The sequence below is a fragment of the Lotus japonicus genome, chromosome 3, assembly GCF_012489685.1.
Source record: "Lotus japonicus ecotype B-129 chromosome 3, LjGifu_v1.2".
NCBI classification, from domain to species: Eukaryota; Viridiplantae; Streptophyta; class Magnoliopsida; order Fabales; family Fabaceae; genus Lotus; species Lotus japonicus.
In genome coordinates this window covers 87030161-87045034 of record NC_080043.1, presented here as the reverse complement: position 1 = coordinate 87045034, position 14874 = coordinate 87030161, and the positions used below count along the sequence as shown (strand labels likewise).

The window sequence follows — 14874 nt, the reverse complement described above, 5'->3', positions numbered from 1 at the left end:
ATTACATTCCTAATATTCTCTTCTATGTATTTACTCCTTTCCTTATATATTTCATTGTATCCCATTGATTGTGGATCACGACTATCAAGCCTTAGATAACTTGAAGGACATATTTGTTATCTGATAGACTTCCTCCCCTTTGAAGTAGAACAAATCCTCAAGATACCCCTCCCCTTGATCCAAACCTCTGATAGACTAATGTGGTGCAACTCCAAGAATGGAGACTACTATGTGAGGTCAGGCCACCATCTCCTCCATACGGAGCATAACGTGGCAGCCCCCTCCTCCTCCTCTGCAGATAACTTCTGGTCTGATTTATGGGAAACCAAAACCCTCCCCCGATGCAAGGAACTTGTGTGGCGGGCTACTCACAAAGCTATTCCAGTGATGCTGAACTTGTCTAGACGAGGGATCATGGTTGGTTTGACCTTCCCCATGTGCGGTGAATAAACTGAGTCTACTATGCATGCCCTCTTAACCTGCCCTGAAGCAAAAGGCATATGGTTTATGTCCCCCCTTAGTCTTCGTACCCTGACCAAACCTTCCAGGGGTGGCTGCAATCTTTGCTGGCTTTGCTCCCTGAGGAAGGCACCCAATGAGTTTTTAGCCTGATTTGGGCCATTTGGAAGAGAAGGAACTCCTGGCTCTTTGAGCATAAGAAGTTGTCTCCCATGCAGGTAGTCAATCAGGCCTCTATGATGCTAATCCCAGAGGAAGAATGTGAAAAACAACAAGCCAACAACCCTACAGCTATTCCCCCTCGTTGGAAGCCTCCTCCTAGGAACGTCATCAAAGCAAATTTTGATGCCTCTATCCGTGAGGTTGAGGGCACAGGTCTAGGAGTTATCTTCCGTAATCACCTGAGAATTTCCATGGCTATTGGAGCACACTTTGTTCCCTCCACTTTCGATCCTGAGATCGCAGAAGCGTTGGCCTTCCACTGGAGCTTGACACTGGCAAAGAACCTGAGATTCCAGGAGATTGAGTTTGAAACTGATTGCCTGAACCTCTATCAAGCTTAGAAGAGAGTGGTCCCTTTCAACAACAACCTGGCCTCGATTGTACAAGATTGCAAATCCCTTTCTTCCAGCTTTCATAATTGTAATCTTTCTAATTGTCGTAGGACTACTAACGTTGTAGCTGATAATATTGCTCACATAGCTTTTAGTTACCATGATCATGTTTGGGTAGAACTTGATCCTCCTGGTACAACCCACTAGCTTAGACAAGAAGCTATATTTTGTACTTGTAATGAGGCTTCTACCTCTTAATTAATACAAGTATGAAACTTCAAAAAAAAAAGTAGGTTTTCCATTCTTTTGCACACATGTATTGTATTATATATATCCTCTTAGTTAATGAATAAAATATCAGAAACATTCACACTATTCTACAACAACAAACATATTATTTCTTTTGTTCTGCTATCTTCTTAAGATGGCATCAGAGCAAGATCCAAAAACCTCATCAGACAGTGATCACACACCACCAAAAGAATCTCGCTCCAAACAATCCAAAGACAACAAAAGCAACAATTCTGGTATAGATCCATCAAACCCATACTATGTTCATCATTCTGATCACCCTGGTCACATGCTTGTTCCAACAAAGTTGAACAGCACCAATTATCCAGAATGGAGTAAATCCATGATCCATACCCTCACAACCAAAAATAAAATCGGTTTTATTGATGGATCGATTCAACCACCTTCTGCAAAAGACCATCCGGCAGATTATGCTATCTGGAATCATTGAAACAACATGATTTTATCATGGCTCACTCATTCAGTAGAACCAAATTTAGCCAAAGGGGTTGTTCATGCTAAAACAACCCATCAAGTTTGGGAGGACTTCAAAGATATATCAAATTAAAAAGTCATTAGAATCTTTCTCTCTCTCAAGGAACCATGGGTGTCTCAACCTACTTCTCAAAACTCAGGCCTATATGATGAATTGGAGACATATCGCACTTTGCCCACTTGCAACCAGATGAAAGCACATAATGAACAAATGGAAGAAGATCGACTGATGCAGTTTCTCATCACTACAATCAAACACCATACCCAACCTTAATAATGCACTTCTGGCTCTTGTGAAGACACTCAGCGGCGAAGACATTACCCCTTCCGCCGAAGCAGCAATAGTGGTGTGACCAGATCCTATCCCACTCTTCCTCGAGGATGCATGGAAGGAGATTAACTAGGCGCATCAGAGATCAAATCTGTCAATGTTGGAGAATTATGTGCCTCTGATGCTAGAGGATAAGCAGCGACATCAATTTGAATGTCAATCGTATCCGGGTAAGGGCCTCGGGTCGACCCGTCCGCTCCACTCAGCCCTCCCACAACTAAAACCCCACCAGACTTTGTTAAAAGATTATTTTCCAATATGGGCCTAATATCACTTCCGGCCTTAAGGCCCAAATATTTTTTGTTCCTGCTTGTTAAACCCGTCAAACAAAATTGACATAAGTCGTTTAGCTAGCAAAATTGACCTAAGCCACTTCTCCATCCCAGCGTTGTGCAGAAGCGTATGGGCTAAAAATAGGTAGTCCCTCATACTAGTATAGGTTACATTGAACCTCACTCCCCAAACAAATTTCAAAAAATTTACCTATTAAAAGAGTACTTATGGAAGATGTCATTTATTAATTTAAAATTCAATTCTATTTACTATATTTAATATTTTATCTATGTGTATTAAAAGTTTTAAAATCAATAATTAATAAAATTATTTTTTATTCAATAAAGGTAATTAATACTGATTTACACATAAATTTTTTATTTCCCTTTTATAAAAAATAGATGTAATAGTTATTTGGAAATTTAAAACATTAATGGTTAATACAATTAATATTATAACGTGTCTTCAATGACTCATAAATATTTCATTTATTTAAAATGCATAAATTTAAACTCATGTAAATTTAATATATTCAATGCTAAATTATATATTATAAGTTTTTAAATTTATAATTAGCATAATTAATAGTGTCAATTGTCATTCAATATAGCTAGTTATTGTTGGTGTACACATTAAGGTTTTTTCAATGACACATTAATATTTCTATTATTATAATACCCAATTCGATTTTAATATTTATGTAATTTTTTGGTTGAGACTTGAGTCTTCAACATCGAGACAAAAGTCGCTAATCACGTTATCGTGGTGTTTGCTCTAAGTAACAAACGACTTACCACAAAATGCGATTCTTTCCCATGGACAAGGATGGAACCCTTGATCTTATGCTTAAGAAATGATGAGAGCAAAAATCACGCCACACCTTGTGGTTTTATATAAGCGGTTTTATACCTATCTTCTTCTTTGATTTGAATTTGCCAAAATTCGGATTTCATGTCAAACTTAGAAAAGATTTTAGCATCATGATATATATATATATATATATTACTTATATATATTTTAATTTTTATTTCCTTTACTTATAATATTCATGCATTAATATATTAAATGTTGCATTTATTAATTTTTCAAGTGGCTTTTACTTATACACTAGGAATTATGGGAAAAAATGGGAATACTGTGAAAGAAAGGAGTAATCAATTCCTTGTTTTATTTACAATATTTTTTGACATTATATAAAGTTTATTATTGGTTAGTTTTTAATATAGAATGTTATTAATAACTAATTATAGTCAATTTTAATTATTATTATTATTAAAAATCTCTAGTTGGGATAATATGAAAAATATAAAAGGTATATAGTTAGTAATTAATATAATATAATGAATAATATAAAAAGTCATTAATAACCAATTAATAGTATTGTTAATGTGAAAGTCAAGCCAATTTTAACTTTATTTTTCTTCTCAAGTTGTCATTCATAATGAGAAATGGAAAAGTTGTACAATTAGAAATTATTAAAATAGTTAATATAAATATTTATTAGTAACTAAGTAATATTGTATTCTCTTTATTTACAATATTTGTATATTGTTATAATAAATGTATAATTTAATACTTGTTCATGTGACTTTTACATATATATAGTGGCATAAGCTTGCACACATAACTAATATATCTCAATAACTAAGATTGTTTTAAAGAAATTATGAAAATAATATTTCTCTTTCTGATTGTTAGTTTTTGTGTACAAGGCTATGAAATTGATGGAGGAAGAATACACAAACCAAAGAAACATCAATTTCATAGATTACATGACCACTAAAGCACCCAGGTATTGCACTCTTAACTTGTACTATCTAAAGTCTTTGATTTATTGCTGACTTATTTTTTTTAGAGCAAAAAGGATTTATTCAAATTCAAAGGATATTGCTGACTTATTTAAATCACATATGCTTAATAAATGCAGGGTTCAATAGATGATGATTTTGATTGCGTTGAAATTTATAAGCAACCTGCTTTTCAACACCCTTTACTAAAAAATCACAAAATTCAGGTAAATATCCTTATTGTTTGAGCCTTTCTTATTGTTTTCCATTCTTATGTAACCATCACCGGACCTTGCACGAGGAAATCATTTTTTGTATTAATTCTTATATCATTTATCTTTTTAGATTTTAATTGTAAATTTTGTATCTAATATATTTTTCTCATTTTAACAAAGCTCTTTCCAACTTTTATGAGGACTCGCATGCAAAATAGATCATCTTACCTTGGTAAAGCTAACAAAGATGAAAATTCCATGAGAGGATGTCGTCCCGGTAAAGTGCCCATTATCAAGACAACAATGAGACAGAAGTTGAAAACTTACTCATCTTCAAGATCCGAACTTGATAATTTTAATCAATATTCTAAAAGTTACCCTGGGCATCATGTAAGTCGATTAATTTTAAGTATTTTGTTTTCAAACTTTTTATTTGATTGATTATTATTAAAATATTTATATAGAAAATCATTTTGGTTTAAAAAATATAGAAACATTACTTTATTGTTTTTACTCTTCCCTATTTAAATTTTCATTATTATACTACCTAACATATATTTTAAATTTAAAACACATTTAGTTATAAAAGAAGTAAATAAGCTGGTCTAATGTGTAATTATTGTCAATAATGCTGACTTCATAATTAATTATATTTTCATTATTAAATCTTCTAAACTAATTATTACATATAAACATGTCTACTCATTTTCTCATATCTTATCCTCCTCTAGTTTGCTACCCTGGATACAACCCAGGATATAACGTTTCATGGAGCAAGTGCATCTATTGGCACGTATAATTTATCGCTTCATGCAAACCAATATAGCACATCTGGATTTTGGATTCAAAGTGGTCCACCTACAGAACTCAATAGTATACAAGTCGGAACCGGTGTAAGTGACTTCTTATCTTGTTTATGATTTTTTTAGGTTTCATAACATTGTAAAAAAATTGAGAATAATGTTATAATTTAAATGACCCTATTTAATTTGTTGTTAATTTTTTTCCTTTATTTTATTTATTCTATGTGTTTTATTTCTAATTATAATAACGTTATTGTGCAAGATTTATCCAAGCTTATATGGAGACCATCAAATACGTTTAACTGCACATTGGACAGTAAGACTTATAAATTAATGGATTGTATTTTCTTTCTTAATTACATAATATGTTTATGCTTTTTTTAAATAAATACATGCAGGCAGATGGCTATCATAAAACTGGATGTTTTAATCATCTATGCCCAGGTTTTGTGCAAGTCCATCCACGATTTGGCTTAGGAGGAACCTTAGAGCACAGCTCTGTCATTGGATCAGAAGAGAAATATTTATTTGATATAAAAGTCAAACAGGTAACGTAATTTAATATATACGGCGGTACCAAATTGATAATCTATTCACCTACATGAGATTTAAAATCCTCTTAAATATGCCTTTGGGAAATATCTTCATCTTTTAATTGCATCATTATTTGTAGGATAAATTCACAGGTCATTGGTGGTTGTTTGGTACTTATGATCATATTCCATTTGGATATTGGCCTAAACAAATATTTACTCACTTAAGTAAGGGTTCAACTTTAATTAGATATGGTGGTGAAACATTTGCTCCGCCCAATATGATTAGTCCTCCAATGGGTAGTGGAAGATTTCCTCAAGAGTTATTCAAAAACTCGGGTTTCATTGCCGATCTAATGATTGTGGATTCAAATTACAATGAAGTCGAAGTAAATTCTAAGTACATGAAGCCAAATTGTGACACAACATCTAATTGTTATGCCGCATTGTACCATGGTTATGAAGGACCTATTTATCGCCAAGCTTTTCTCTATGGTGGGCCAGGTGGGCAATGTGGTATATGATTATATTCAAAACTTTATTTAATAAAAAGTTGTTCATTATTGATTTGGATTCTTAGAAGTTGGAACTTAGTATGAATAAAAATAAATATACATGTTCAATTGAATAAAGTTTGAGGAAGTTTATATTGATGTTAAAATCACATAATACATTTTCGTAAAACATTTCATTCATCTATTTATTCTTAAATACAAAAATTATTATTTCAATTTTACACAATAAATAATATCAAGACATAATATCACAACCAAAAAAATTGCATCAATACTTCAATTCCCTCCTTCAGACATCTATTCCACTCTTTATAGTGAATCCCCTTCAACCATATATCATTCTCTATAATGTGATGGTGTCCTTTCCAATTTTTGGTAGAAATAAAATTTTCCTCATCAATGAATTATATGACGACTATTTGTTCACTATAAAAAGGTATTCAAGTCGACACTAATGAACAAAAAGCCAACACAAACTGTGACATACCTCCTAGATGCCAACTAGCTAGTATTACTATTATGCAATAACTAATACTTTTAAATATTAAATACCAACTAATGTCTGACATTATATTTCTTCTATGGAATAAAATTATTCGCTCATGTACTTTGGCCTAATATCGACAATGTCTAGCATGTGTGAGAATAAAGACTCTTAAATCAAGGTAATATTTTATATGAATGGATGTTATATTTTATATCTTGCAATATGTTTATTATATCAAGGATGGTCCCTTCCAGGTTTGGTATACGCTAAGTATATCTAAAAAGACCTAGATTTTTGATATTACTAAACAGTTAATTTCCGACCTACGCCTCGATTTCTATGTTGACGTAAAGATTTGTGTGAGAAGTGTGTGCTAAAACTTGCAAGTGAAAAAATATAATAGATCACACACACACACACACACAATTCGGAAGGGACCATCCTTGATATAATAAACATATTGCAAGATATAATAAATATATGTGTGTGTGTGTGTATGAAGTTGTAGTCACTTCGAATGCTAAGTCTGAATCGTATTCACAACTTGATTACAATTCGGACGAAAGACGATTTCTCGTTGTAAAAATAGTAATTAAGACAAGATTTGTAATCGGAGCGGGAATAAGACCCGTCATAGTTCTGCTTGTGAATGTGTGTACACCTTCGGAACTTTTGACTGTAAAATCGATAGGGTTTATTTCCGGAACCCGATGAAGTTTTCCTCAACCTCTGCATAGGTTTTTTAGGGAACTTTCAGGTCACGAATTAAAATGTTAAGGACCCCATTTTGAGATTTTATTTTTTCTATTTTGATTCTTTTTCCACAAGTAATCTTTTCCTAAAAAGGAAATTTTGCCAGACGGAGAAAAATTTTCGGGTAAAAAACGTACTGACTGATCTTGGACCCGAGACAAGTGTCAACCTCTTGTGGAGGGACACTTTTCCACAATGTGTAGTGGAGAAGATCCAATCACTCTCCTCCACACACGTTTCCTTCCTTTCCCTATTTAAGTGAAAAATTCACTATTCTACCACCAAAAGAGAAAGAAGGCCGTAAGTGAGAAGGAGAGGAAAGAGGAGAAAAACTTTAAACTTTCTTCTTGATTCTTGAATGATTGTGAGTGGATCTTGGAGCTAGAGGTGGAGAGCAAGCTTGTGCAACACTTGGGTCTTCACATCCTTTTCTTGAGTACCATTTTCATAATCTTCTTCATATTTTTTTTGGAAGCTTTTTGAGCAAAGGTTAGTATTGGCCTCCAGCTTTGAGTTGATGGGCTATGAGTGTATTATTAAGTTCAAATGTTTATTCATATCGTTTATCATGTTTTGAATGATAACAATTTTAAGGGCATAAGTGGAACACTAAAAATTTCATATTTTAGGAACGCTTTGACTCATCGTATATGCCTACTTTGTTTTGTCCAAGCTAAACAGCTTATATGGAAAGACAATTCAATCCCAGTGAAGAAGTTACATTCTACTGGTCAAAGCTTATCGTCTTACTCAAAATGACCAATGATAGGAAATGGAAGAAAACCGTTTGAGGAAAGAAGATCGTTTGAAGCAAAAGGAACGTCTGAAGAAAGAAGACTTTCAAACAAAGCAAGTTGCAGTGTTTGAAGAATAAGCCCCGCCTTCAAATTAGAAAAATATCTCAAACAAACTTAGAGAATAAGTCTTGATAGAAGATCATGTGAACTGACAAAGCACAATGACCAAAGCTGAAGTACAACGTTGTCACTACAAAGTTGTCGTATTTGCTTATCAACGGATAGAAGCAAAGACCAATGCTACCTACCAGCTGTCAGACTACATCTTTTCAAAAAAAAAAAAGTCTTCATCAAACAGTGTCATGCATTTAATGCATCTGACAAAAGCACCGTTTGATCCAATGGCTAGAATCTTTGTGAAGTACAAGCTCCAACATATATTATCTCTCTCTCGCAGAAGATCATGAAGCATAAAAGCTAAACTTGAAGATGTGATTATGTATGACTCTGCTATGAACTATGTGATAGTGAATATGATAGTAGGATTGTCAATGATTATATATGCTAGAGATAATATATGATTGCTGACTATTGTTATTATGAGCATGCCCTATGTGATTAGGTTGCTACCCTTTATTTATGATATGCATGCAAGTTACTCCCTTCGTTCCAGAAAATTTGTAGTTTTGGGTATGATTTCAATATTCCAAATAGTTTGTTGTTTTAGTATGCCGATACATTTTTTCCCATATTTTTCCTTCTATACCCTTATTTATTAAACTTTCTCTATCCACTATGTTTAGTGCAATTCTTGATAAAGTTACCACTATCCTTGGAAATACAACATCATAAATAAGGGCAATCTAGTCAAATTGTACTATCAATAATTGTTTTCTTACTCTTTGTGCCACAACCTTAAACTACAAACTCTCTGGAATGGAGGGAGTATATTCCTATAAATGTGATGATGTTTGAGGTGCCCATGTAAGGTTGGGAGCCTTGAGATGATAACTAACTTGCATGGCATGAGTCTAACATCAAGTGACCACAATGGGCTTGATGGCCTTTATTTGTGACCGCAATAGGCTAATCTATGGTGAGGTTCGGGGGTCGTGATGGACCTGAATGAGTGACAAAACATGAAACGACCTCAACTCGGGTATCAATGACGACGATGGAGTGGAGATCTGAACCAATGAGAACGATGAGGTTTTGTTGAAGGAGAAGGAGAAGACGAGCTCCCCACAACCACTAGATTGAGAGCTCTTACGCGCCGACCACCCTTCTTTGATAGCTAAGATCGAGGTCCAAAGAGAGAGAAAGAGAGACGTAGAGATAGTGAGTTCCAAAGAAAAAGGAACTGAATATCAGGAAGATAAACAGAAAACGAGATTCATAAAGAGCTTAGAGAAAATGGGGAAAGTTGTTGTTGTTTGTATGTGTGTAATTATTTTTTTATTTCTTCTATTAATTAATGGCAGCTTAATGGCAGCTTAGTGACAATTTTTGTCAGATCCATATCATCAAAGGGCTCTACATAGACTAACTTGGTTAACAATTGAACGACAGGACCCAATTGACACAATTTGATCTTTGGTGGACCAAAATTGTTCGTTTTAAATAAAGGGACCAAAATCACACATTGGTCTAACATCAAGGACGAAAATGCAATTAAGCCCAATCTTGCAATGAGAATCCTTTAACAACTCACACTCTTCGTCAGCGCCTGCTCTTGATTCTGCAGCCAACCGGGTTTCTCTGTTTTTCACAAGTTGTTCTGTTTTCTCCGACATGGTCCTTGTTGTAGAAAGAATCCTTCGTCTCACAGTGATCTTCATACACGTTTCTTGAATGGGTTTTCAAGATTTTACTTGTTAGCATTGAAGAATCATCCATTAGTTTCCTCTTCTTGTTCTGGTTGTGGACATGAGAATCCACAGCCTCAGAGGATGAAGACGAAGAGAATGAGGATAATAAAGCTTTATGATAAGTGATTTTCTGGGTTCTTATGACACTGCCATTGCCATTGGAGAGAGCCTTTAGAAGTGCAAAAGAGAAAGGAATAACGATAATCAGTGAAAATTGTGAATTGGAAATTAAATGCAAGCCGAATAAAAATCAATCAATAAAATCTTTACCCATTCGATTCAGATTTCCTTATTTAAACTGAAGATAACTTTTGGTGCAAGGAAACTGAAGATAACTTTTGATGATAGACAAGAAGATAATTTAATTTTTTTACTGGATGAAAAAAGTAATAAAAACGGAAAATATAAATAAATAACCTTTTAACTTCATTTTTTTCATTTCAAAAAATACTTCATTTTTTTGACTTCATTTAAATCTATATTTTGTACCAAAAAATTTAAATCTATATTTTATAATAAAATAAAAGATTATGTTCAACAATAAAATTAAGGTTAAACATTTTTTTGGACATTGAGTCCAAAAATATTCAAATTAATTTCAAACCATTCAGAAAAAATTAAGATGTTTTAATAAAAGAATTCATCATATCAAATTTCGTAAATTAATTTTTTATTTCTACAATTCTGCAGGTTTTAATTTATATATATATATATATATATGTGTGTGTGAGTGAGGATACATTAGAAGAGGTGTCCATGTCCCCGTAGGATAGCTTAAGTGGTAGGAGATGGGGATATATAAGTTAGATAGGGGGAGGTCCAGGGATCGATTCCTGCCAGGTACAATTTATCTTTCCGATGTATAAAAAAAGTGTCTAGGGACATAAGAGTTAGGTGTGATGAAGAGTGAATAGTACAGGGTTCGAACCCTAAGTATGACTAATTTACTAAGATTACTAACAACTAACATTTGCCTATAAAAAAAAGGTGTCACCTAATTTCCGATAAATTTGGGGTATAATAAGTTTGAGACATTCATCATTACTGACAATTTTACTCAAATTTAGTTCATGATTATTTTTTAGTGTTTGCTGTGGTACCTTAATCCAGATCAAGACATGGTACCCTAAAATGATATAGAGCAATAGAAAATATACAATTCAAACTTAGAGGAAGAGGATGGAGGAAGATTTAGAGGTTTAATATGGGTAGAGCATGAAGAGGGAAGATCCTAACATGAAAGGAATTTAGATGATCTCTCGGAATTGCAAGTTGAACTAAAAACCATAATTTTCATATTGTGTATTATACTCCCTCCGTCCCCTATTATAAGTCACTTTTAACCAATTCTCTAGAATTAAGAAAAATTGTTAAAATTAGTTAAGAGCAATAAATTTGTAGCTTTTTAAAAAAACTTTCCAAAATCGCCCTGAAATTCTCTCTCTATATTAATATTCCACTACCTTTAAACTATAAGGGTCTTGGAAATCAAGCAAAATTTTGGGAAACATAAAAATTCTTTGAATGTGGAGTATTAAATATGAGGGTAAACATGGAAAAATATAATTAATGCTTCATAGATAATGTAAAGTGACTTATATTATGAGACAAGAAAAACTCAAAAAAAGTGACTTATAATAGGGGACGGAGAGAGTATAATCTAAACAAGCTTAAAAAGTCTATGTTATTAATTCATTAAGTTTTTTTTATGCTTTATTAATTCATTAAGTTGATTATTAACCTTTTTAAAATTGCAATAATAAATCATTTCGCATTTTTTCAACAAAATTATAACTTTAAATATCACATGGGTACCACACCCAAAAAAAATTCTTGATACCACATTACCTTATTTTTTTCTACAATCAATAACTAGAGTTTTAATCATTATTATATATTTGAACACAATCTCAAAGACTCAAACCATTATTTTGTACTGAAATAGTTGTGGGATCACCCCACTCTCCTCAAGCTATAAATAACTCCACGAATTAGTACACAACTGTCACACGATCCCTTCTACATATCTTCTTCGTTCATCTTCTATTCACTCCCACAATTCCTCTCACTTTCTTGTGTTTGCGATACTACCAGATTACTCCTAACATGTTTGGCATCTCGTTCTTCGGATGGTCAAAAGCTTCAAAATGGTAACCATACATTGTCTAGAAGCTTGTCATTCTTTCATTAATTTAACTAGAATGTTTAACTTAGTAAAGAGTTTTTTCTTGGTTTGCAGCAAGAAGCTGATAATAAAAGCCCGGTGTACTCTCCGGCTACTCAAGTGGAAGAGGCAGTCAATATCAACACAATTGCGGGAAGAAATAGCTCTGCTATTCAACAATGGTCATCATCATGAAACTGCTGTTACACTGGTATTATGTTATGCCTATTGGTTAATTGCATTTATTGAATGAATGGTCATGAATAATCATAAAGAATCACTTCAGTATTTCCTCTCTGCTTAATTTCTTCTTTCTGATATAACCAGATATTCCTGTTACTTCATATACCTTAATGTAAGAATTGAACAACTACTTTACTTCATGTAACAAAGCTTTTTTTAATGTTTGGGAGGGTAGAAATAGAGAGATTAAACAAACGCATTCTTGTCAAAAAATAATTAATATACCACAAAATTTCAAGTTGGTCAAGTAATTGTTTCAATATTTCAGGTTGAGGAGCTCATTCAAGGTGAAAGACTAGTTGCAGCATATGATTTGATAGACCAATTCCTTGAGTTTATCCTTAACAAACTCTCTTACATCAGAAAGCAAAGGTACTATTTCACACCTACCTACCTACATTTATCAAAGTTAGTCTTGATTGAAAGTTTCTTAATTATGGATGGTTAACTTGCCAAAATCAGGGATTGCCCACCTGGTATTAATGAAGCAGTTTCTAGTCTCATATTTGCTTCTGCAAGATGTGCGGGTTTTCCTGAACTCCGCCTCATCAGAAAGCTCTTTCAACATCGTTATGGTAAGAACTTTGCAACCGTAGCTGTGGAGCTTCTTCCGAGGAATCTTGTTAACAAAAAGGTTTCTCCTTTTGTTTTTTTTTTTTCTCCAATTTTCTTTAAATGCAAAACAACAACTTCAAGTTGATGCATTCTGTTCCATCTTGTTTAATTCATACTCATGTAGTTTCAAAATCACAGTTGATAGAGAACCTCTCACTGTCAGTAAAGCCTGTGCCGGATGGCATGAAGTGCAGGGTGGTTGATGAAATTCACAACAGTCTCCAACCAAAGGTCTGAGATATTTAACACAACAATTGCATGTGGTTCTGTTGTTTTATGGTCAATGTGATAATATAATACATTGTTAACTAATACGACATTAATTATAATGTTCAATATTGATGTCCAGGTGGAAGATTGTAAAGAATATCAATTTGTGGAAAGTGATGACCAAATAAATGACACAATAGCAGGATCTAAGATACACTCCACAAAAGGAGAAGAGATAGATAGAGATGTCACCAAATCAAGTGATGTTTTCTCTTTCCCACAATCCACCTTGAGTGATTCTTCTGCATTGGTGTCAACTGTGCAACATTATCCCCCACCAAAGACTGTGGAGAAAGTAGATGACTCTTTTGATGAGCCAAGTTTCGAGGCAAATGCTGAAGAAATGGTAGAATATGTTAATGTTATTGATGACGAATGTGAAGAGTTTCTCAGGGATCAAGATGAATCAACTAGTAACAAGTTAATGAAAAGGAGCTCCACAAAGAGAATATTAAGAAGGAGGTCAGCTTTACCTGAAAGACATGACACATTGGAAACTGAATACAGGATGTATTATGGAAAGCCCCGCAGAGAACACTCTTCTCAAATGCATCATCACACTCATTATAGACAGCATTTGGTAGAAGGAACTTCACAATCAAGTAGTTATCCCCAAAAGAGACTGAAGCAACATGCAGCCTCAGAAAAGGAAAACTACTGCATACTCTCACCATGTGGTCAAGGTGGCAGAAAGGGAAAAGGAAAACTACTGCATACTCTCATCATGTGTGAGTGCAGTTTGGACCAACCTTGTTACTGTTGTGTTTACAATGATCAAGGATGTTGGGAAGCTTGGTCAGTGAAGCCACAGATGAAGATCAAATCTACTTAAATTCAACAAGGTGAACAGAAGAAAATGTCTAACGAGAAAATGCAGAATGGATTATCTCCATCCAAGTTCTCTAAGGCTTCTCTACTGCAAAATCCTGACTATTGTTTCTTACTTTTAAAGGCTAAGATAGCTTAATGATTTTTTTTTTCTGTCAAAGTAGTTCAGCATTGATTTATTTTATGGGATGTAGAGGCCGTTGAAGATCTGAATAGAAGAAAATGTCTAATGAGAATGAGAATAATACAATTATGTATGCCCTATGGATTCATATATACATGGAGTTTTTGTTGGAATATAAGTTGCCTCGTCATCTTGAAGACTTGAAATAATATTACTATATTGCATAACCAAGTTTCTATGAACTTATAGTTTTTAGTCATGCAATAAATTTAGTTATATAGTCACTAGAGAAATCAATAGGGAAGCCATAAACAACTTTCAAATAGAATAGTTGCTAGCAATATATAGCTAATATAATGGACATCAATCTATATATATAAAGCAGTAGAACTAGTGCCTGGAAAATAACAGTATTAGCATTGAAATTGACAAGAATGATTTAAGGAGAATACAAGAGAATGAGACTATTTAAGATACAATGTTAAATGAACTACGTTCATTACTTTCTGTTCTTATCTTCGAATTCAGG

At 33.5% G+C, this 14874-nt stretch overlaps 1 protein-coding gene and 1 pseudogene across 1 annotated transcript; both read left to right on the top strand.

Moving 5' to 3' along the window:
* Positions 1-4069: 4069 nt before the first annotated feature.
* LOC130744926 (uncharacterized) lies at positions 4070-6265 on the top strand (annotated as a pseudogene).
* Positions 6266-12207: 5942 nt separating this feature from the next.
* On the top strand, positions 12208-14470 carry LOC130744925 (uncharacterized). Its single transcript, XM_057597085.1, has 6 exons — positions 12208-12251; positions 12341-12476; positions 12777-12880; positions 12971-13142; positions 13262-13354; positions 13473-14470. Exons 1-6 carry the CDS (start codon positions 12208-12210, stop codon positions 14223-14225), a joined length of 1302 nt encoding a protein of 433 aa, XP_057453068.1. The 3' UTR covers positions 14226-14470.
* The last annotated feature ends 404 nt before the right edge of the window (positions 14471-14874 follow it).

What these genes read in the sequence shown, in the direction of transcription:
- LOC130744925 (XM_057597085.1), top strand. Translation starts at nt 12,208, where the DNA reads ATGTTTGGCATCTCGTTCTTCGGATGGTCAAAAGCTTCAAAATG. An exon ending in TGGTCAAAAGCTTCAAAATG is followed by an intron (nt 12,252 to 12,340) that starts GTAACCATACAT and finishes CTTGGTTTGCAG; the next exon opens with CAAGAAGCTGATAATAAAAG. An exon ending in ACAACAGTCTCCAACCAAAG is followed by an intron (nt 13,355 to 13,472) that starts GTCTGAGATATT and finishes ATTGATGTCCAG; the next exon opens with GTGGAAGATTGTAAAGAATA.